The 25,204-nt window shown below is 39.5% G+C and overlaps 1 protein-coding gene across 10 annotated transcripts in view; it reads right to left on the minus strand.

Annotated features, from left to right (window-relative positions):
* PTPRK (protein tyrosine phosphatase receptor type K) overlaps nt 1-25,204 on the minus strand; it is a 547,287-nt gene that overhangs the window by 84,849 nt on the left and 437,234 nt on the right. For all 10 annotated transcript variants that reach the window (XM_077902655.1, XM_077902664.1, XM_077902657.1 and 7 more), the window contains exons 11-13: nt 24,034-24,139; nt 13,107-13,380; nt 11,187-11,223 (exon numbers count right to left, since the gene is read on the minus strand). In XM_077902655.1, coding sequence (XP_077758781.1) covers nt 11,187-11,223; nt 13,107-13,380; nt 24,034-24,139 — 417 coding nt within the window. The remainder of the gene's footprint in view (nt 1-11,186; nt 11,224-13,106; nt 13,381-24,033; nt 24,140-25,204) is intronic.

Here is a 25,204-nt window from a genome sequence, read left to right on the forward strand (position 1 = left end):
TTTAAACATTCATATTTCTACTAAGTCTGTTAAAGGCAATCTAGGCTTTTTCTCTTATGCCCTCCAAAATTCTTCCAAGCCTCTGCCCACTGCCCAATTCTGAAGTCTCACAGCACTTCCGAGTGCCAAAATCTGCAGTAGTTACTTTTTACGCTGGAACAAATTACCACAGAGCTGTGGGTTAAAACAACACGAATTCATTATTTTACAGTTCTAGAGGTCCCAAGGCCTACATGAGTCTTGAGGGACTAAAATTAAGGTGTTGGCAGGCCTGTGTTCCTCCCGGAGGCTCAAGGGGGAAAATGGTTTGCCTTTTCCAACTTCCTGAGGCCACTTGTGTTCCTTAGCTCAGAGCCCCTTTCCGTTTCCACAGGGCACATCCCTCCAACCTGCTTCTGTCCTCACCTGCCTTCTCCACGTCTGACCTGCCCACCTCCCACCTAGAACTCTTACCATTACGTGGCGTCTACCTGGACCATCCAGACTAATTTCCCTATCTCAAGATCCTTAACTGGACACATCTGCAAAATTTCTTTTGCCATGTAAGGTAATCTGGAGATTAGAGTATGGCCATCCTTGGGAGGCCATGACCGTGCCGTGTTCCACCATAGAGCCGCCAACCAAGGATTACTGTGATTACAAACCACTCTCTTACTTAATACGACATAATTCTCTAGAAATGATAACAGGTTCAGTTTTGACAGACAGCTTGCAAAGAGGGATCGTGGGGAGAGATAATCCTATCACCAGATGTTTTGCCCTCTTTGCTCTAACAGATAATGTTGTTTCCCATCCTTCCCCACCAGTGTCTCGGGAATGTTACATGAGTAGTAAGGTTACTTCATTCTCTTTAGTGACCGAAGCAATATTCTAGAATTAAAGGCAAAAATTAAGACTTTGCTGTTGATAATATTTGAGTGAAACTCTAAATTATAAAATTCTCCCCTATAAACAACTTAACGTCTTCACTTTGATGCCATCAGTATACATTGCCAAATAAACATCTCTGAATTATTCTTAATTACATTACAGAAATGATTACTATCATGGACTTCTGGTAATCATATTGCCTTGGCTGACACGAAGATGGGGGCTGAACATATACTGGTATTTAAACTGGTGATTGTAGACAGGCTGTGTGGAGTAAGAGCGCTGTATTTGAAAAAAAAAAAAGGACAGGGGGTTGGTTCCTGTTCCTTTCAACAATCTATTCTACTTTGGAAAATCAAATCCTAAACGAAATCAGTTTTCTCATCCAAAACGTGAGGGCATGACTCAGATCAGGGATTCCAAACATTTTAGTGTAAAATCATTTTACAAAACATACTAATGGAATATGTTTCACTAATGTAAGTTTATAAGTTCACATTTATTTACCAATACCATTTGCATTATTTATAAAACCATTCGGTAAAAAGAGAAGAACCATTCACTGTTAAATTTGAAATCAGGGGTTATGAGTGGTAGCTGCAGTATGTTTGGGACGTATTTATTTTCATATTCTTTTCATTGCATGTAATCAATATCTGCATTTGCAAATGACACTATCACTTTAAATTTTTTTTTTTTTTAATTTTTATTTATTTATGATAGTCACAGAGAGAGAGAGAGAGGCAGAGACAAAGGCAGAGGGAGAAGCAGGCTCCATGCACCGGGAGCCCGACGTGGGATTCGATCCCGGGTCTCCAGGACCGTGCCCTGGGCCAAAGGCAGGCGCCAAACCGCTGCGCCACTCAGGGATCCCGACACTATCACTTTAGATACTCATTTTGCAACTTCCAGATATACTTAAAAACAGAGGCAGAGGAGAAGTTTTATTTTTACATTATATGTAAAATAAATATATGTACAATATAATGTACATATATACATTATATGTATATAATATACATGTAATGTATATAATATACATGTACTATACATGCAATGTAAACATAATGTACATTATATGTATATAATACACACCACATGTATATTATATGTACATTACATGTATAGTACATGTATATTATACATATAATATACATTACATACATATATTATACAATATAATATAAAAATAAAGAAACTTAATTTCTTTCAGAAATAAAGAAACTGAACAGTAAACCTTAAGGAAAGATATTAGATAATATTCTGCATACAGCAGATTGGTGTATATAAGGATTTTTTTCAGCTTTAAAAGTAGTTTATTACAAACATAGAATACATGCTCTGGAAGTCCCTAAAATGGTTGCAAAATAAACTAGGAATATCTTGGGAATATATAATTGCTAAAAATAATAATAAATGAATATAATAATTAGATAAATAAATTTTAATTGCCTTAAGACCGAGACTAGAATTTATCACTTGCCAGAAATTTCCTATTTATAACCTTTGCTGTTTTTGAAAATTCTCCACTGCTTTAGTAGAATACTTGCATAATACGCATATTACGCATACAATTCATATTGTATTTTTTTCTAGTCTTTAAACTTTTCTCAGGCCGTTATATGTGTCGTGAATTGTACCATAAGTTTTTCCAAGCCAGGACTTCTATATCACATGCTTCCTCTGTTTATAGTAATGAAAATACTTTCTACCCAGTTGGTGGAGGAGGGTTAAAATTTTACTTTTTAAACTTGTTCTCCTTATGAAAAAAAAAAGCAAAAATTGATATAAGAAATAATGAAATTTATAACTCAGGCAAAACTTTCAACATTTTGTTCATTCTAAGAGTATAGTCTAGTTTAGATGGAGGGGAAGCAAGAGCTGACTGGGATACTAACAGGGCAAGAATTTTATTCCTATTAATTTTTTCTTTTTCTGTAGAAGCTTAAAAAGAAAATAAGCACTCAAAACTATTTCTAAATTATTGCCAATAAAATAAATGTAGCAGAAAAAAGAAATTAATGTATCTTTAGGACATTAAAAAGTAAACAATTCTGGACAACAGTATTCATCCATTATTCATCCACCCATCTATGCATTCCAAAGAGATTTATATTAAGCATCAGGCACAGATAAAACAAATATAAACAGATTATCACCTCTAGCCTTGTAAACCTTATAGCCCCTTCAGATGAGTCCTCATTTTACAAGATATCTGAATAATAAACAATGTGGACAATGTCATTAGACTTTGAGTCCATCATAGAAATATTAAATTTTTATTCAACTCTGGTTTTGCAAAAACAAAAGGATGTCTTCGTTTCTCAAACATGTTGAAAAATCTATTAGCTATCAATTTTCTAGTAACTTTCTCTATATTAAAAAAAGAAAAAAATAATTTACAATAGGCCTTTGACAAAGCACCAGGAAATACTGGTGCCTAGCAGAGGTGAGTTCCAAGCCATGAATCACTGATTTAAGCTTTATTAAAATTAGACTTGTTCCCAGCTTGGTTTCACTTAGATATGCTTTCATGTCTCTCAGGCTGTAGTCTATTACTAACATATTTTTCTGTAATTTCTTCCCTTCTGAGTTCAAGAAAAATGAAACCCCAAATCAGATTAATTTTCGAAAGCTAGTACACAGATCGAATAGGTGGGAAGAATGATGGACACTTGTTCCGTTGCAGGAGAACAGGGTTTGAGTGCCAGCAAGAGCACTCAGGCATTCAGATGAGAAACAAAGTCATTCTCACGGATTGCAATTTTTCAGGAGAGTTTTCTGAAAGCCTCTTCCATCCTTGCTTGAGACCAAGAAAAGCCACACCCCTACCCAGAGTTTCTTAAAGGCCAGACTTAACTACCATAGTTGACCTCGGTTTCCATCAGCTTAAAAAAGTGGCATAAAAGATTCTGACATTTCTTTCTGATGCTTTATCACTTCCTTCGACGTGTAGCTGGTGAAACATAAAGCATCTTAGTACAATTTTAAAAATTAAGGTTAGGATTTTGGACCCAGGAGCCCAATTAAATATATATTTTTTCTTTAGATCTTACCCGTGCTTTCACTCCACCCTCTGCCTCGGTTGTGAGCTAAGAGATACAGCACAGAAGTGCGTTTTAAGAGCCGAGATTGCTCTACGTAAGTTCAAATTCATCTGTGGGAAATATGGTGGGAACAAATTCAGTCAAGTAGCTTCTACGCACATGGCCCAACCAACTGGAGCTTCTATGGCTTTACTGCAACTTCTTGACAGACTAAGTGTTCTTTTTCTTCTCATGTTTGTTATTTTTGAATGTCTGATCACTTAAAAAGGCACTTTTATCCATCTGCACACTCAGAGAGAAAAGGGCACAAAGAAAAATTTGACAAAAGCAGCATGAGACTGAATTAAAGTTATGAATATGCTTTAAAAAATCCTACTTCTTATCCAGTAATTAGGCAATAGACAGCAAAAGAGGAAAGAACAAAGTAAATTAAAATATTACCAATGTCTGTATATTCTATTACGTATTTTGAGTAAAATCTTCCAAACATACCTACTCTTTCATGACAACTGAATTTTTCTTAAGATTGGAATGCATGTTTAAAATGCACGCTAGCAATGAAACAAAGCTATTTCTGAGAGATCAGGGAAGAAGGCATATTATCATTGTTTAAAATAAGTAATATGCTGAGTTAAAGATCATCTGACTCAGACCATTCCCTGGACAGGGATACATAAAATGAATTAAACCCTGGTGACAGTCATCCCTCACAACCACACGTCAACTGCAGGTTTATCAAAAGGATGAATAAGCTGGTAATAAGTAAATGGAGGAATGGAAATATGTATGCCTTAGCTTTCGGGATTCCCCTCTTTCCATAGCTTCTGGTGAACTGTCTGGGTTCTTCATTTCTAGCTCTCTCTGAAGGCCCGTAAGGATGTATTCCTAGTGTTCTAGACTGACACCTAAAAGGGATTCCCTATTTCTTTTTAAAATATTTTATTTATTTATTTGAGAGAGAGTGTGAAAGAGGGAGGGGGGAAAAGAGAGAGAGAGAGCACAGGGGGAGGGGCAGATGAAGAGGGAGAGAAAGAGAGAGACTCTCAAGCAGACTCTATACCAGTGCGGAACCCAACCAGGGCTTGATCTCCCAACCCTGAGATCAGAACCTGAGTCAAATCAAAAGTTGGATGCTTAACGGACTGAGCCACCCGGCAGTTGCTCCAGGGAACTCCCTATTTTTAAAATACCACTAGCAATGATTAGGTTATATGGATTTTAAGTGCTTTCTTGCAATCACTGTTTGAAATAATTGGCCCTTGATGTATCCCCTTGGATCCAAACCACTAGTTTCAAACATACTATTCCCAAGGTAAAATACGAATCTAAGTAAGTATCTAAGTATCTGGGATTAAGGAGTTCTATCGATGGGTCATCCAAAAGCTCAGAGCTGTTTGGGCTTAGAGTCGGCTTATTAATCTTCCTTGACTTTACGTTTTTAGCCAATTTGCCTCCCGATTTTCTAAATATCACCCCTTTACAGAACAATGCCCTGAAACAATAAAGATGAGTTGAAGATTGTTCTTGCCATCTCTCTTTTTAGAACTCAATTTCTTAGAAGACCCAACAGAAGACATATCCTTAGCGCTCCCTGACCAAAACCAGCTTACATACACAACCCCAAGGAATCCCTGGCCAGGTGCATGGGATTTGTTTGGATCAGTGGTTCTCAAAGTGTGGTCCCTGAAGCAACAGCCTCATCAGGGAACTTGTTAGAAATGCACATTCTTGGGCCCCTCCCCAGGCCTACGGACATTGAAGCTCTGGAGTTAAGACCCAGCAATCTCCTTAACAAGCCCTTCAGAAGCTGAAGTTTGAAGACTGCTGATTTAGACAAATCTGATTCGTCCCCTTGGTCTGAGCCCAACTTTCTTGAGCAGCTAAGGACACATCATCTTCAAGACCTTTGCACTTACTCCCTCTGCTTTGTGTGATCCTTCCCTACACGGGTTATTGCCTCCGGTCCTTTACCTTACCAGAGAGTCTTTTTTCTGATAACTGTGTGTGAATAGTTATGGCCTAGACACGTACCCCAGCATTTCCCATCCCCCCTTACTGCTTTATTTCTCGCCAAAGAAGGTATCACCCTCTGACATATTTTTATTTTTATTTTTATTTGTGTCTGGTCTGTTTCTTCTACTGGAATTTAAGTTCTACGGAAGTAAGGCCTTTGTTCTCTTTATTTCACTGCTTTATCCCCAGGGCCTAGAACACTGCAAATTATAGGCATAAAATAAATATTTGCTAAATGAATGATTTGAATACTGATATCCAAATGAGATCGGAAGAAGTCAAAGAATGGCTAACGGGTAGACAAACAACAGTCTGCCAAAGCAAACTATATACAAATGGAGATTTGGGATACAATCTATTCGGGAATTTAAATGTTTGTCATGATATAAAATACAGCTTTATTTTGTTAACTTAAAATAAACCCCTCCTTTTTAGCTTAAATGCTATGTTAAAATAAATTTACATATATTACACATGTTTCTGTTCTACCAAATGTGATAGCTTTTATCAGTGGAAATGTCACTTTTCTGAGAAAATAAACAAATTTGAACAACACAGGAACTTCCATTAAAATTAAATTTTAAATAAACAGCTTTCTTTCAAAAAATCCAGCAATTCAGATGAGGGAGAAATTTAACACAACCAAAATAGTTTCAAAATTTAAGCTACTTATACAAACAGATTAAAACACTTCCAATTTCTCAAACTAAAGATTTTGTTTTAGGCTAATTTTAATGAAATTACTTAATATTTGGATTTCTTATCAATTCTTGATTTACATTAAGAATAACTTTATATAAATGAATAAATACATGGTTCTATTATTTATATGCAAAGAAAATTTTAAATGTTATAATATGCTAAATATTATTGAACAAGAGAAAATAAAAATTCAATTGAAATGCATCTCTTGTTATTTAACATGGATAAAGCATATTTCCTGAAGTACTTTTTGAAAATTCTTTGAGTAAATTTTCTTATAATTTATATAGTATTTGCATAAATTGGTATGTTTAAATCTAACCATAGAGGCGTTACTCATTAAGATAATTTCCTTAAGAAAAGAATAGTGCTTGCAAGATAAATTATCTATGGCAACAAAGCACAAGATCTTAGCTACTAATTTGCAAATAATTGTGTGTGCCTGTGTATATGTGTGTATATACATACTTAGAGCACTGGTATAAATTTTAAAAAGGCAGGGAGCAAATCAGCATTCAACAACCGAAAACATTTTCTTTTTAGTGGAGGTTGGAGAGACTCGCCTCTAAGCACGCTGAGCATGCAAGCGGCACAGTACTCCTACCTCACTGCACAAGGGACTTTCCAGCAGGGTTGTCCTGCTTCCTCGATGTACCACCAAAACCTTTCCTGAAACTTACTGTCCTGCTTTTCGAAGATACAGCAGGTTAAAGTCCTTTTCATAGGTTTACAGCAATTCTAGTTTGAGACGAAATATTGTGTAAATTGACTGACTTTCATGTTTTTCATGATTTAGATCAACCCTTCCATTTCATTCCTGCCACACATCTTGCCAATGACTTCTTATCTACACATGAATCAGAGGGCAGCACCACTGACCTCGACTGCAATGAACACAACTTCCTGGACACCTCTTGTCTTGTAACATGTGTTCACATCATTCTTCATTTTTAAAGACATTATAACCTTGATTATTGACTTCATATGTTTGTTTTCTTTTAATAATCAAGCCAATGTCCATATCCTCTTTATGTCTTGGCTGTCATGAGTATTGCGTTCCAATAAGACAGGAACCAATCTATTACCCTGGAATTTTTTTAGGACAATTCTTGCATGTCAAAAAATTTTCAAAATCATCATTCTATTGTAATACATATGCTAATTTTTCTTGGCTTTTATATTGTCTCTCATTCCCACAAGAATTTTCAGTGCCCAAATAAGCACAGTGCACACATTTTTTATTTTTAAAGTGGACTCCACACCCAATGTGGGGCTTGAACACACAGCCCTGAGATCAAGAGTCACATGTTCTACCGACTGAGCCAGCCAGGCGCACCTACACACATTTTAATTATATATTTAATGGGTTTTTACCTGTGTATATTTTTATGACATATTGACCCATTCCTTGCCCAGAAGGTTCCTTCCTTCGTGCCTCTTCCCCTGTCAACATGCTTATGCCATTCTGATCATTAAGTCTGTCTTCAACATGTCGTGTGAGAAACTTACTTATTTTCACACCAAAAAATTTATTTCAAAGCTGACTAATACTTATATGGTGTTAGTTCAAAATGTAGTCAGGCAATAAATTGATTTTAAAGTAAAAAGTGTGGGTTTTTTTTTGTAAGTAGAAAAATGCTAAATGTTCAAAGAAGGAATTAAAATTTAAAAATCTACTTTTTCCCAAGTAAGCTCTATCACAAAAATTCAGTTTTGTTTCTATGCATATATCTTTCATAACTGCATAACACAAACTATAGTAGTTCCCCCTTATCCAGTTTTGATTTCCATGGTTTCAGTTACCCTTGGTCAACTGTGGTCCAGACACATGATACACTTTCTGACTTGTCATCAGAGGCCAGCAGGAGCTCACTATCATTCACCTCACTTCATCTCATCAAGTAGTCTTTGTCAACCCACATCATCACAAGAATAAGAAGGGTGAGTACAGTAAATTAAGATATTTTGAGAAAAAAAGAGAGGAATCACAGTCACATAACTTTTTTATAGTACATTTTCACAATTATTCTATTTTGTTGTGATATTGTTGGTAATCTCTTACTGTGCCTTCTTTATAAATTAAACGTTATCCTAAGTATGCACAGATAGGAAAAACCATAGTGTATATAGAGGGTTTGGTACTATCTGTGATTTCAAGCATCCACTGGGGGTCTTGGAATCTAATACTCCACAGACAAGAGGGGGACTACAGTTTGTTCTTCTGAAATAAGATACACAATGATTGTAATGATTATGATGATGTTAAAACTGCAATTAAGTTTCATGTAATAGTCACAATATACTAGGCATTATTGAAGCATTTCATATATAAATATATATTATATATATAATTACATAATATATATTATATACACACACACACAGAAACTATTTTAATCCTCACAATAATAGTAAGGGAAGGGTACTCTAATATTTCTATTTTGGGAATGATGTGCAAATAATTTGCCCAATACTAAAGAATAGTAAGGGGCAAAGTCAGGACTTGAACCCAGATAGCCAGGCAGCCCGGGTGGCTCAGCAGTTTAGCACCGCCTTTGGCTCAGGGCCTGATCCTGGAGACCCGGGATTGAGTCCCACATCGGGCTCCCTGCATGGAGCCTGCTTCTCCCTCTGCCTGTGTCTCTGCCTCTCTCTCTCTGTATGTCTCTCATGCACCCAGACAGTCCAGGGCCAGAGTCTTTTTCTTTTACTCATGAAGCCACACTATCAACCGGAGGCTCAGAGTATAGCAGAGATAGATTACTACCGACCAATGAGCTCTTTCTCACTGCCTCGCAGTTTCTGGCAAATATTGTATGCCACGTGGTAAGTTCAATTTCCATAATCTTGCCTCTCCTACCATCCAAGTGTCATGTGATATTTGTCATTATAATTTTATATGTATTGAGAGAGGGACAAAATGACGTTTAAACAGCTTGTGTAAGTGCAAATAAATCAATAACCAAATAAGAAAATTTAAAATTTTAGAATCACTTATAGCCTTCTCTTCTCAGCTATAGAAATGCAGAATGACAATATCTAAAGAACCTCTCAGAGGATGATGCAAGGCCCTTCTGTATTTCTGGCTCTATTTTAAATCTGCATAAGCATAGGTGATATATATCTAAATGCCTTCTGACATTATCTTCTAAAAATTTCAGCTCTAATTTTTTGACATATAAGCTAAGCCTTTAAAATAAAATAAATGCCCATACAGTATATGTATCTGTATATGTTTTCTCTCCCTCTTCATTAAGGATTGGCTAATTTTTAAAAATATTATGAGGAATCTTAGTATTTGAATTGAAAAAAGGTTTTTTTTTTCTTCTCTTCTGTAAAGCTTTTTTATTACTTCTCATGAGTCAAGGGAAAAGTCTTTCTTTATTGCCTTTACAAATCATGAGTAAAACACAAATGCTTAATTGAGCAGATTGATGATTAAATGGAGAAAAATGATGAAAGGAAAGATGCCAGCACAAACAGAATATGGCCATTCATTTCTACCCCAAATGAATCAACCACTGCTCATGAATGTGGGTTTAATACCGATTTTGGCAGAAACTACCCAGAGCAGCAACCCTCCGTGGAGTCCCACGTCTGCACGGGGACAGCTTTTTCCTGTTTCTTTTGCTAGAATACACCAAGTGGCTCTGTCTCTCTCTCTCGTTGGCATAATCAAATAACTCTTAAATGAAGGATTATAAACATAGTGAATGCAGGGGACTTTCTCACACCTGAACTCCAAACACTCATTCCAAGATGAAATGTTTTTCCTTAAAGACACTAGGCAACTAAGCTATAATATGCAACGTCAGCAGGAATTACCCTGGTCATCAGCCACCAGGGATCTAATTTCTTGGCATCCACTGGATTAAAACAAATTTTTTTTTAAGTTCAAAAAAAAGAAAAAGATGCTGAAATGGGAAAGGACAAAGATTATTTCACGTTCTCTTTTCTTTTTTTAAAAAAATGTTGTGGTGTGGCACTACGGGGTGAAATGCACCCCTAGGCCCACACCACGCACCTCCGGGACTCAGTTCATATCTTTGAGGTTAAGATAAAATAGCTTCAACTGAGTTGCACAACTCCTGCCGGTACTCTGACACATGCATGGACTAGATGGACTAGCTCTCTTCCTCTTTACGTCTGATGGTCTACCCAGGGGGTAACAGGTCTTTAAACAAGCAGCTTGCTATTCTGAATGGATATGACTGAGCCTTTCCTAAAATGTTGGTTGATCAGCAGCGTAAGACCTTTCAGACACCCGATGGCAGACATAAGCCCTTCAAAGGTTTTCTAAATCCTTCCAGTCCTCCTAACAGCAATCGTCCAGTCAAGTGCTGGAGGATGGTCAGGAGCACCCGTTAGGTTAAAGACACCCGAGGGAGCCAGAGAACTTGGCTGGCAGTTTGGCTGGGCCCTACTACACATACTCTGTAATAGAAGTGCCGCATTTCATTAGCCAGGAGGCAGGAAACAAAGCTCCCTCATTTTAGAAAGCCGGTGAATGGAACCTCAAGAAAAAAAAAAAAAAAAAAAGGCAAAACCTCTTACCTTTTGTAGCGATTCGTACACACTGGGTTTTAGTTTCCTGATGGAGTGAAACATGAGAGAGAACAGTCAGTGTACAGGCAGGGTTTCCCATTTCGTAATCCCGGGTTATACAGTAGGTTTATGAAGAGCAGAACTGCAGTATTAAGGAAACTTTTTTTTTTTTTTTTTTTTTACTTTTTAAAAACATATCCTCAGGGAGAGCTTTAAAAAATCTGAAGTAAGAACTTTTAAAAATGTTTCCCTATTTTCTAAAAGCTCAGGTGTCTGTTTTCCTCTTGCAATGAGACGGGCTATCTTGCCTGGGCCAGCAGCAGAGCACTGTATTTTTGTACTTACCGTACTTTTTAAACAGAAAGAACAATGTGTTTGCATGCCTCATACACATCGGAGCTGGACACAAACTCCGTTTTCACCACACAAGGTAGACTCAGAGCAACACCCAACGCCACATACTCTCACCTGGAGCCCAGCTCTACTATAGAGCTAAATGACAGCAGTTAGAAAGAAAGATCACCCGAAAGTTGTATCACGGTTGCAGTAGGATTTATCTGTTTTGTTTTGTTTTTAGCTGTTAGGGGTTAAATATTTCTCATTGGGACTATTTTCCTACCCCTGCTAGACAGATGGAGTCAAGGAAGGAGAAGCTGAAATGGGAAAAGATGAAGATTATTTCATGTTTTTTCTTTCTCTTTCTTTCTTTCTTTCTTTCTTTCTTTCTTTCTTTCTTTCTTTCTTTCTTTCCTTTCTTCTTTATTTCTTTCTTTCCTTTCTCCTCCTCCTCCTCCTCTTCTTCTTCTTCTTCTTCTTCTTCTTCTTCTTCTTTCTTCTTCTTCTTTCTTCTTTCTTCTTCTTCTTTCTTTTTAATGTTGTGCTGTGGCACTACTCAATGAAATGCACCTGTAGGCCCACCCCACACAGTTCCAGGACTCAGTCTGCATCTTTGAACACAGGAGAGGTTGGAAAAGATGGGGAAGCCAGGGTACAAAACGAAGGCTGTTTGTTTCTAGGATGTATTTGTGACTCATCTTGAGTGGCTCCACGTATTGACAGGCCAAGAGTTTATCACTGTCTCTTAATCACACAAAACACAGCTCGGAGGGGGTGGTTAGTAGCTAAAAATCAAACTGTGCATCCTACACTTACTCATGACCTGAGGCCTTTCAAGTCCCAGGGGACCCTCTGGCCTTCCCACAAAGGCCCAGAGGCATTCTGAGCTCCTAAAAGCAACTGCTGTTGCTTCCATCAGGATCTCTGGCCTCCCCCGGCAGGAACCACACCAATTTTGAAAGTATCCGCCTAGAGAACCGTGAGGCATGTTGTAGCGGCTCTGGGCTTTGACAAAACCGCACGCAGACACATCAACAGTGAGCAAGCAAGGCCGTTCACATGGAGGCTTTCACCAGGCCTCGGGCCTCTGCAGGGTCTGGGAGGTGACGGCTGCTGCAGGGGTGAGCTCGGGACCTGGTGACTGCGCTGCTCCGTGGGGTCTGCACGGAGCTTGGGCCTCTGCAGGGTCTGGGAGGTGGCGGCCTGCAGGGGTGAGCTCAGGACGCGGTGACTGCGCTGCTCCACGGGGTCTGCACCGAGCTCGAGCCTCTGCAGGGTCTGGGAGGTGACCGCCTGCTGCAGGGGTGAGCTCGGGACCCGGTGACTGCGCTGCTCTGCGGGGTCTGCACCGCCACCTCCGCCAATCCCCTGGCTCGCAGCTCTCCGGCCCGAAGTGCGCAAGGGACGCTGGGCTCCTGGGCCACACCCGCCCGCTGTGCTGGGGCTGCTCCCCCTCCCTCCTCCTTCTGCCCCCCGCCCCCCCCCCCTTGCTCCTGCACCCCCTTGCTCCTGACAAATGTTGCGGAGCAAGCAGAGGACCCCCCCGCAGCTTTGCTCGGGGCAGTGCAGAGGCACATGGTGCAGGAAGCTCACCTTCTCCACGCTGCTCATGGCCTGGAAGTAGATGTTGTAGCCCTTGCGCGGCGCCAAGGGAGGGTTCCAGAAGCCCTGGTAGGTCCGGTTGTCGCCCACCGTGAACGGGGCAGGTTCCGGGAGGTTCCCCGGGGGCAGTTCCGCCGCGAAGTAGTAGGGCGCGCCCCCGCTCAGGGCGCTTTGGTAGGTGACAGGCACCTGGTAACACTCCATGGCGCCCGCTTCTCTCTTGGTCCGGTGCGGGTGCAGCTCCTCCACCACAATCTGATAGGCACTGTTTGGAAAAAGACCAAACAAAAACAAAAACAAAAAACCACAAACAAAAACACACATTTAGAGAGTCTACATACTATGATGTCTCAAAAAAAAAAAAAAAAAAAGACGTATTAACATCAACCCACATTTAAAAGCTTTTAAAATCAGTCCTAACCCATTGCATTCTCTTTTTTTTTTTTTCCAGCTACTTTGCAATAAAATACAATTTCGCATGGCTGCTCCTTCCCCCAAACTCAACAGGAGTCACTAAGGAGCTGGAAAAAGAACAAAAGTAAGGAAAAGCACCCCCAAACTCTGGGCAGGCTTTGAAGGCCGAGAAAGGGGCCGGCCCCCTTACTAAGGGAGGTGGCAATACCTAGAGGCACGTAACAGATGGGGGTCTTGGTTCTGGTACTTTTATTTATTTTTTATTTTTTAATTTTTATTTTATTTTATTTTTTTGGTTCTGGTACTTTTAAATGTTTACAGTTAAGGTTTCCCTCTGAAAGGACAAGAGGGGAGGGCTGCCTGAGGCCAGCACCGGGGTGCCCTGGGGTGGGGTGGCCGTCAGGCTGGGGCTCCTGCACCTGCTGCCCTCGGCGCCTGCACTGTGGCCCGGGGCTCTGCCGAAGCCCAAGGGGCGCTGGCGACGGGCACAGATGGATGGAAATCTGTCCTTGCCCCTGAGATAGGCGGCTTCCTCTTTCCAGACGTGTTCCTAATAAAATGTTACAAATTGTAGAAACAGATGGCATTTTCCCTGTTAAAGCTGGAACCTCAGCCTTCTAAGACCTTCTTGAAAGTCTTAAAACTTTCCTGCAATAGCTATGATCTTACGGAGCAAAGCCGAGGATACCTAACAACTGTGCGAGGATACCTAACAACTGTGCAACGCCTGCCTAATCACTAGTAACTTTGTTTTTGATCAATTGCTAAAACGGGCATATTCATCATATTCGTTTGTTGTAGTATATTCTTCGGGCGAACGTTTCTTAGGTGATGTGGTGCACCTGAGAAGGCTGGCATTATTAATAAATTGTAAATGTTTCTGGTGAATTTAATGACCCTGAAAATTAAGAAAGAACGCACTGTGGGCACTTAAATAAATTGAACAGAAATAAACTGTATGTAGGGCTGTTGGAATCTTGAGTGTCTAGGCAAATATGCTCACTCTATATAGGGACAGCCGTCACTGAGTGACTCTCCAGCAGGAATAGAATCTTTTCTTTAATGAACTTCTATAAAAAGAAAGAGGAGGGAGAGACAGAGAAGAGAGAGAGGCACACCAAGAGAGAGACAGAGGGAGAAAAACTGAATTTACATCTATGATAATTAAAAGTTAAATTTTATATCGGTTTAGAATCTGGTATAAAATTCTAACTTAGGGCACCCGGGTGGGGTGGCTCAGTCAGTTAAGCATCTGCATTCAGCTCAGGTCATGATCCCTGGGGTCTTGGGATAGAGCCTCACGTGGGGCTCCCTGCTTAGCGGGGAGTCTGGTTCTTCCTCTGCCTCTGTCCCTCCCCTCTGCTCGTGCTCCCTCTCTCTCTCTCTCTTTCTCAAATAAATAAAATCTTAAAACAAATTAAGAACAGGGCAGCAAATAAATAAATAAATAAATAAATAAATAAATAAATAAATACAAACAAATAAAAACAGGGCATCCCCGGTGGCGCAGCAGTTTAGTGCCGCCTGCAGCCCGGGGTGTGATCCTGGAGACTCGGGATCAAGTCCCATGTCAGGCTTCCTGCAAGGAGCCTGCTTCTCCCTCTGCCTGTGTCTCTGCCTCTCTCTCTCTCTCTCTCTCTCTCTCTCTCTGAATTAATAAATAAATCTTTAAAAAAATTAAAGACAATAAGATTCTAACTTAATATAAACTCTTTTATACCTACAAACAGAAGACCTTCATAGATTAAAAGAAAGAAGCTTTACAAAGGTTTTCTTTTCTTCCTAATATTTCAAGTTCCCATTTTCCATTAAAATAGTGCTAAGAACTTAGTAGCTTGCTATCTCCTTTCCTTTAGAAATAGGACAGAAATTGTATTACTGTCAGAACTCTAGATGTGGGCAAGCCGCTAAGGCAGAGGAATGTGTTCCCTGAAATCACACCTAGTCCATCATTCTCTCTACAGCTGCCAACCTGGGCCTCTGAGCTCCCAGGAAAGCTACAGATGGATACATCTCTCTGAGGGGTCCATGGAGCAGGTGCTTGGCAATTTTAAAATATGAGACAGAGGGGCGCCTGGTGGCTCAGTCCGTTGGGCCTCCAACCCTTGGTTTCAATCAGCTCATGATCTCACGGGATGTGGGACTGAGCCCCGAGGCAGGCTCCGGGCTGGACGGGGAGTCAGCCTGAACGATTCTCCCCCTCTGATCCCTGCCCTCCTGCTCATGTGCCCTCTCTCCCTCTTTTTCTATCTTTCTAAAAATAGATAAATATTCCAAAAAATTAAATACAGGAAATACATAAGCACAACCCTTGGAGAGAAAGGGGAATCATAGCTGACATAGGCTATGTTAAGCAAACCTCATCTCTTTTTCTTTTTCTTTTCAACTCAGAATCCATATGTTATGTTACACACCCGCATATCCTGTGGATGCGCACTTTTAGGTGGACAAGCATACACATGCACGCTCCCCCAACAAGTCAGAGCTCACATTCTTGCCCTCCTGGGCAATAATGATAATTACTCATACTCGTTAATCATTTACTCTAATCCTTAAAAATAAATTCCTCACCCATTATCCCATACCTCTAGAAAAGTCCAGAAAATCTAGTAAACAGTCTTAATTAATTCTGTCGAACTGACATAGGTTGTACATTCCAAATTAAGGAACTCGGTGCAAGACAGCTTGTCTCTCCACATATACTCGGAGCAAAACAAACTGACGACACTGGAGAGGAGTAAAAGAAGAAAAGGAACAATCTGGTCTCGGGGAAAGATCTCACTGAATTTGAGATGAAACCTCAAACTAAAACTCATAAAATTCAGTTTTTAAAAGGAATTAGCCTCCCCTCACTGATTAATCTGTGTGAGCAGGCTGCTGTCCAGCCACACACTTCCACTTTTTTAAAGTCTGTTTTTTCCCCTGCTACTTTCTTATTTATCAATACAAATTAACTAAAGGACAGAAATTAAGGAATCAGAAATCAAATTAGAAGTGATTTGACTGATTACATGAAACAGGCCTGTGCTTTTCCATCCTTGTGATTGTCTAATTACCTAACGGTACTTAACTCTAGCTGGATCTAAATATTATTTGAGCTTAGTACTCTAGCAATTTAAAATATTCCAAAGCCACTTAGATAGCTGTACTTCACTCTGCCCATATTTCATATTTCCCCATTCCTTTTAATTAAAATTTTAAAATATTTCTATAATTAAGTTAAAATCAATATACTGGCACCATGAATCTTCGCTTGATGCTGAAAATATGGTTTCCTTATGTTAAACTAAAATTGATTTCACTTTAATTTGATTAGACATTGGTATGTAGTCATTTTTAGTTTTTTGGGACGCCAAATGATGACTTCTTATCATACGATTTTCCTTCAGTTACAAAACTAAAAAAAATGTACAAGGGGATTTTACCATTAGCTCGAAAAGTGATTATATGGTACATATAGTAGATGGTCTGCTTGGTTTCATGCTTAAAATTGTTGAAGCTGAAACCAAAATTACCTACAACAGCCTGCTGTGTTTGTTGTTGTTGTTGTTGTTGTTTTTGTTGTTGTTGTTGTTTTGTTTTTGTTTTTTTAACCCATTAGTAAGTAAGACCTCTGAGAATCTGGTCTTAGTTTTAGGCTGTGTGACTTTTTAGTGACAGCAAATAACAATTACACAATTGTACACTTCTCATTTTGTACCTAAAATGTCTCCTTAAAGCTTCAGGAGAAATTCCCAGCCCCAGTGTTTTGCTCTTTTTCTTATGAACAGACTTCCCAAGATCTCACAGCCTCTGCTGCTCCTGTGGTCCTAATGCAAACATTTTCGTGATCCAGAGTGGAGGTTTAAATATCGTTTTGGTGACCATGATATTCCCTGCGCTTCATCTCTTCATTCCTTAAACACACAAGCCACGTCCCTCAGGACTTCCTTATTTCTGTAAGAGGAATGATCAGTTTCTGAATCAACAGAGCTCAAATTCTGGCATTAACTTTAATAACTTCTATTTTTAGCCACATTCTACCTCCCTTGTAATATACCATTTCTTTTCGCTCCCACCGCTGCCCTCTTTAGGGGGTATTTATATCTTTAGGTTCCTATTACTGATTTAGTTTTCTTGCTCCCATTTTTTTTCTTCATATACTCCAGACACCTACCCATCCATCCATCCATCCATCCATCCTTCTATCCATCCAGCTACCCATCCACCCATCACTCTATCCATTTAGTGTTTTTTGAGTATTCTTTATATGCTGCGAGCCGTTCATGGAGAACACAAAACACAACCACTTTTCAAACTGCTGATACTTTGCTAAGACAGCGCTTTGAGCATTAATTACTCTCCTCCAACTTTTTACTTTGTCAAAATTATGTGCAGCTCTCCCATGGTCAAAATCCGTACTTTTTACACTAGGGTCAGTATCTTACCACAACTTTTACCTTATACCTCCACTCTTGCTCTCTCTACCTCCTGACGTATAGACTCCACCGCAAACTTGAATGACCACTGTTACTAAACATACCAAACATACGGTGAGTTTCTAGCTTTTCTACTTCTGCTAGAAAACCTTCTCGGACTAGTTCACATCTTAGTGTTATTCGGTCTTCTAAAGCCAACGGAGGTAATTCTACAGGTGGAGCTAGACAACGGAGGGATGAAATGGCGCGAAGGAATCAGAGTCAAGTGGCATGCTTTTTTCCATTCAGTCCAAATTAAAATGACAGATTCATTGAGGAAAACCATCAAGTGTATGGCTCAGGGATTCTGGGCTTGAGAAAAAGCCCCAAACTACTGTCTTTTAATATTTATTGTGCTTATCACTAACATGCTACATTACAAATATTATCTGGTATGCAACTAAAGAGGGTGGCTATCGTATTTTTAACTCTAGGGCCATTCATTCATTCATTCATTCATTCATCAACTATCTGTTGAGGGCCTATGACATGTGCTGCACTATTTTAAGTGCTGAGTTAACAGTAATGAACACAGTAGTAAAAGTCTCTGCTCTCATGAAGTTTACATTCTAGTGGGAAATGCAAATAAATTTAAACAAATACATAATATGTCAAGGTGAAGTAAGTGCTCTAAAGAGAAATAAAGCAGAACAAGGGAAAAAAGGGATAATAAGATTGAAGACTTCTATTTTATATGCAGGGGTTAAGAAAGACCTATTTGATAAAATGCCTTTTAAGGAGAAACCTGAAGAGAAGGTTTCAGCTATGTGGGGTGCTTCTACTGGTTGCCTCCTCCTGCAAAATAAATGACCCTAGAACTGTGGCTCAAAACCATACACGTTTAATACCGCACAGTTTTTGTAGGTTGGAAATTTAGGAGTGGCTTAGCCAAATGGTTCTGGCTCAAGATTTCTCATAAGGTCACAATCAAGTTACTGGCTGGGGCTGCAGTCATCTAAAGGGCTGGAGACAATTACACTACTAGGTATTTATCCAAAGGATACAAACATAGTGATTCAAAGGGGCACCTGCACCCCAATGTTTATAGCATCAGTGTCCACAGCAGCCAAACTATGGAAAGAGCCCAGATGTCCATCGACAGATGAATGGATAAAGATGTGAGATCTATACATATGTATTTATGAATAAGAACAAGAATTAGGAAACAAAACAGTCATCATCAGTCGAGGGACAGTTAGGCTGTTTCCATAGCTTTGCTATTGTAGAAGATGCTGCTATAAACATTAGGGAGCATGAATCTCTTTGAATTAGTATTTTTGTATCCTCTGTGTAAATACCCAGTAGTGCAATTACTGGATTGTAGGGTATCTCTATTTTTAACATCTTCGAGGAACCTCCATCCTGTTTTCCAGAGTGGCTGCAAGGAAAGGGTGGTTGTGACTGCATTTCATGACTATCTCCTAATTACCTAAGAATACAAGGCAGTTAATGTTTTAAAGTGAAAAATTAAGTTTTACCCACAAAATAAACATTTGGTTACCCTAGAATAAATAGGTAGCTTTCTGCCAGCTTAAAATAGGTAAGGTTTTTATTTGGAAAATGCTGCAGTTACATATGCATTCACTTGTTACGTCTTACAATAAAATAAACCGAGTTCACCACTGAGGGACTCTTCCCCGTTTCTGCAATATGCTGCTGCTGCTATGTTCATTATTTGAAAACACAGCTACATCGGGTCAATCTTTTAATAAGTGGGACATTCTATGCATTATAATTTATATCTACTCAGGTTAGAATTGGAATCCGACTATGAAAAACAGAAAATGTTTTAGAAAAAAAAAGGGGGGGAAATAAATTATGCATTCTAGGGAATTGGTTCCAAATGTGGGTAATAGTCCTTCTGAATCATACTAATAATAATTGTCAAGTGATGCCAGTTTTAGGGATAGATCTTAAATAGTTGGTAAGGAGACTCAAAGGTCTAGGTGAGTCAGACAGCAGCTTTTGGCCATTAGAATAATCACATATTCAAAAATTAATTATCTCAAAAAACCCACACTTGCCAGAATTGCACTGAACACGTTCACATTAGCATGTGGACACTTTAAGGCCGGTCCTAGAGGATAACAGAAGAACAAAGTGGTCGGTGACCCTGAGCGCTGCCTTATTTAGAACAGGATGTTTTTGCTGGAGTCTACATTATTTGCTCCATGTACATCACGATAGCTTAGCAAGCAAAACAAGAACTAGGTAACGCACATTATAACTTCTCATATACAAAAGAACTCACAAAGAGAGAGCCTGCCTTCTTTTTGATTCGGGATAGCAATAAAATACAACATATAACAACCTTTGTGATTACTTAATAACCTCAAAAATTTATCTTGGATTCTTAGATGGCCTTTGGCTTTGCTACCACTTGTAAAATAAAAACTGTCGTCACTTCTCATCTAAAGTCTTCGTCTCCTTCCTCTTCTCACGGAGCTTTCTCATGGTCCCCATGAGGTCCCTTCTCATGGTCCCCACGGGGACCACGCTGCATTCAGCCTGGTTTATTCCCAGCTCATCCTCTCTATCAGGGTGATCTTTCCAAGAACATAAAATTGCTCATGACAGTTTCCGCTTACAGTCATTCTGTGGCCACGTTCAGTTGCTGGATGGGCGCTAAAGAGCCTCCTCCTCTGGCCCCCACTTATTTCTCTAGCCCCTCTTCTCCCACAGGCCCTTCCCCCTCAATGATCTGAACTACGGGCAGTTCTGGAATGGACCACAGTCACGCATCCAATCGCTTGCTTCACAATTGTCAGGGAGGACCACCGTGCCTTCTCTTCTTGGCAACCTCTCCCCTTCCAAAGCAACCCTGGCTGAGCTCAGGCTTACATCGCCTTCAAAACTCAGCTCTAGTACCACAGCTCCTAACTGCTGTCTTTTCACTTCTTATGCTGCATTGTTATTCCCTGATTTATGCGTCTGCCATTCCCAACTGATGGCACCTCTGCGATCACCTTCCACGGATTTCTAGTCCAAGTATCCAGTCCAGCCCCTGGTGCATATTGAATGTAATTGGAATCAATGAATTTCTAGGAACCGTTGGTAACTTTAGCTTTCTCGATAACACTAACCTGACCTCAATGTACAGACTCTATACGATGAGGTGCTAGAGGCTTTACGAATTGGAGTTCGTCTGACATAAGGAAAACTGGAGTAGAACAACTTAGATATTTCGACTGGACTTGGGACAAATGGATGGTAAAATGCAATCTGGCAGAGGGTACTAATGTGGTAAAGTAGGGCAAGACAGCTCCTAGTAGTGAGGGCCTATCATAGCAGACAAAACTAACAGACAAGATGCTCTCAGGAGGTTTAGCTGGGTGGTAAATAGGCCCGGCTTTCACTGGGAGGGGAGAAGATGGCCACAGCCCAAGCATTAGCAGGTAAGAGATCTGAATGGGCCAACATAAATAAGAATCTGCCTGAAATGTCAAAAGTCAAATTGTTTCAGGAGTCTAAAGAAGTGATGGGCATCCAGGCAAAGATTTGAAGCACAGATCTATGAAAATGGATTATATCAATTTGGGTCCTCATTTTCAAAGAAATTAGAGCATTGAACAAGATAAGCCTTAGGATTAGGCTCTGGTTATTGGTAGCATTATCAAAGGTAGGGTTGTGGTCAGAGGAAAGAAGACAGGATTATCTCCTGGGAAGATTCAAAAAGCAAAAGAAGCTGGGTACCTGGGTAGCCCAGTCAGTTGAGTGTCTGCCTTCAGCTCACGTCATGATCCCAGGGTCCTAGGGTGGAGCCAGGGGGAGAGTCTGCTTCTCCCTCTCCCTTTGCCTCTCCCCCTGCTCCCACTCTTTCTCTCTCTTTCTCTCAAATAAATCAATAAAATATTAAACAACAACAACAACAACAACAACAAAAACAGCAAAGGAAGTAGAGCTCATAAGAAGCCCAGTTGCCCAACTAGACCAGTCTGGTCCTGCCACCTGGTCCCCACCTATGGGTAGTCCCACATAGCTGGGCAAGTCATTGTAAAAAAAATAATGATGGGCAGGATGGATTAGAATATTATTTGGAAACCTATTTTTTTTCCCTTTTAGTAACATTCTTTTTAAATAGTTATTTGTTTATATATCATTTAATTATTTTTTTCTTATAGCATTCCTGGCTGTAAATTAAGTCTTTGGGGGGCACTAATCTCTTACAATGTAAAATTTGGAGTTCTCGGCCACTGAAATCAATTCCAGAAAAGGCAAAAGGTCTTCCCAACAAATACAAAGTACATTTCTGTGTTAGAGAAAAGAGGATACAAGATTATCAAGGATGATTTCTGTATAACCACTAGTTCAGACTGTATGAATTTTTGGAAATCAGAAATTTTGTAATAAGTAAATGTCAACAAAGTACTAGAAAGGCCTTTGATTTCAAAACATGTTATTGATAACATACTCACTGATTCAATAAAGTTCCTTAACACTGATTATGAGCAAAGGGTTTCCAAGGCTGCAGACCCCTCTGATGGTCCGTGACAGATCTGGGCACAGGCTGTGTGTTCAGTTGTGATCATTTTGTCTTTGATTTACACAGCTGAGCACAGTGCCAGGCACATAATACATAGTCAGTTACTGTTTGTGTAATAAATTGATTACATGAATAAAGAGCTGGTATAAGTGACAGTAATTAGCACGAGGGTACAATAATAATCATACACTTCTGGGTGCAGCTTACATTAAGTAAAGCTGAATTCACTCAAATATCTAACTCTTACAAGATGAATGCAAGTACCTGGTAGCTCATTTAAGCAGCCATAGCAGAACTGAGCACCTAGAAAGTAAATTTTATCACAGGTAGGAACATGTGAATGACCCTGATTACTTGTCAATAGAAAAAGATGTTGAATGCAGGCATTTCCTCCTTCTCCCCTGGATCAGCAATCAGACTCACTCACAGATCACGGATTCCTGAATAGCGCTATACACGTACTTTCCATTTTCAAGTAGCTCGTGCTTCCTAAGTGTTTATATCACAAGTCTATTTAGTCATCCCTCTAGCTCTCCAGCATGGTTTTCCTGTGACTTTTAGCCAGAACAGAAAGGAGTTTTCTTTATGAATTCAATTTCTTCTGTTCATTTTTTTTAAATTAAAAAAAAAAAAAACTTCCTTCCCTATCATGTAGGGACTGGTCCAATGGTTCATTTGTGCTTGCAGGCTAAATGTATTTGCTTTCCACACAGAACAAAGATTAATTTTATTTTCTTAGTGATTATGTAAACAACCTGAGTTAATTATGAAATACTTTCACTGGTTTCTGTGCCTTGATTTACTTCTGGAGGTAAGTATAAAAATAAAAGTATTCACAAACTCTACACGTTCCATAAGGAAATTTGCTTAGGCTTTGGACATTTATCTAATTACAAATGTGAAGAATTAAAATCATTGGGATAATTCAAATCAATTATTGATAACAGCATGGCTCATAATCTGCAAGATGAGGGTAATATGGGAGATTTTAATATAGGACAGAAAAAGGAAATGGCAAATTGAATTTTAATATTTACTAGGAATTCCTGATAAGCAACAATTTAGGAATTAAAAGGTCACATAAGCTGCATTCATTATAACTAATCTCCTTTTATTTCCTCAAAGCTTCCTATTTTTCAATCACTCATATGAAATTATTCAGAACAGATTTAATACATTGGACAGGAGTTATTTTCCCATTCTATTTCTGACAAATACCTTCAAAGCTCATATCCCATAGACACAAACAGAGGAGGTGGAATGAAATGGAACTAGAGGAAAATAAAAATCAAAGAGCAAGGCTCTTAAACAGTACAGAGAATGGTTCAGTTCATGAATATCTCAAAAGCCCCCTTAGAATTTTACTCTTAAAAGTCTATCCGTAGGCTTTGTCCAAATGAAAAACAGACAAAACCAAAACAACACAAAAATAAAACCTTTCTGACAGTCATCGCCAAATGAACATCTCTTAGAAATGAATCACTGTATCGACCACCAAGCAAATATGAGAAAACATCTCTCCTGCTGCTGTTTTCCCCTGTTATTATTATTTTCCCCCTCTTACCTGATTGGTGCCCCTTTAGCCTGTGCTGGTCTCAACAACACGGTTATTGTGGTGGCTGTTTCATTGAGAGAGGCATCGACTCCTTCATAGTCAGGTAAAGTTGGAGCTGGAAGGGATTAATGAGAGAAGAAATAAGTTTCTGTCAACAGAATGATAGTTCAGGATGAATAAATGGTGTGAAACCAATCTCATATTTAACTTTCTAGGGACACCTGGGTAGCTCATGGTTGACCATCTGCCTGTGGCTCAGGGAGTGATCCCAGGGTCCTGGGATCGAGTTGCGCATCGGGTTCCCCACAGAGAGCCTGTCTCTGCCTCTGTCTCGTGTCTCTGCCTCTCTCTGTGTGTGTCTCGTGAATAAACAAATAAAAAATCTTGATTTTCTAAAATATATCTTATTTTGTAGAATAACATATACTACTGAATGTTAACCTTGGGAATCTAAAGCAGCAGAAGATATGAAGCCACAATTTGTTGTTGAAATTTAAATCATCACCTGGTGACCTGGACATACATGCCAGACATTCTGTGAAGGTGCTTTGGCTTTTAGTTTCCTGAGACCTTGAAACCTGCACTGATGGGATGGGAGGTGAATAGCGTCAACCCTGGAGAGTCCTGGTTATGGATCCGCACGTGGAGATGTGGAGACAGAGAGGGTAGCAAGTGAGCCCGAGGCTGCCTGCTGAGTGCTCCTGTGTGTGATATAAAGGTTGTGGAACGGCCCAGTGTTCGTATCTGGACTGCGGCCTGAACAGAAACATATCAAGGAAGTGTGGTGAATGGGAATGGGAACTGCAGTTTTTTTTTTGTTTTTTGGAACTGCAGTTTTTAATTAGCATGAACTAGTGCATTAGCTGCCAGATTCCTGAAAAGAAGTAACTCCTAAATTTTCAAAATATTTGATAATAGTTGGGGGTACAGGAGAGGCCTTCCCAATCTTGACCTGGGCAAAAAAGTGACCTCAAATGTCTTTCAATTATTTCTACGTAGAAAGATATTTTAGGGAGGACATAACTAGGAAACTAGTTATCAGAGACACTGAGAACAAATGGTATCTAATACAAATGTCAAAGTATTTCATTCACTGAACATTTACTGAATATATACAACATGTCAAATGTTATACATGCTATGAGTATAAAGACAAAACATGGTCTCTGACAGTTACAGA

Source organism: Canis aureus, chromosome 1, assembly GCF_053574225.1.
Source record: "Canis aureus isolate CA01 chromosome 1, VMU_Caureus_v.1.0, whole genome shotgun sequence".
Lineage (NCBI taxonomy): Eukaryota > Metazoa > Chordata > Mammalia > Carnivora > Canidae > Canis > Canis aureus.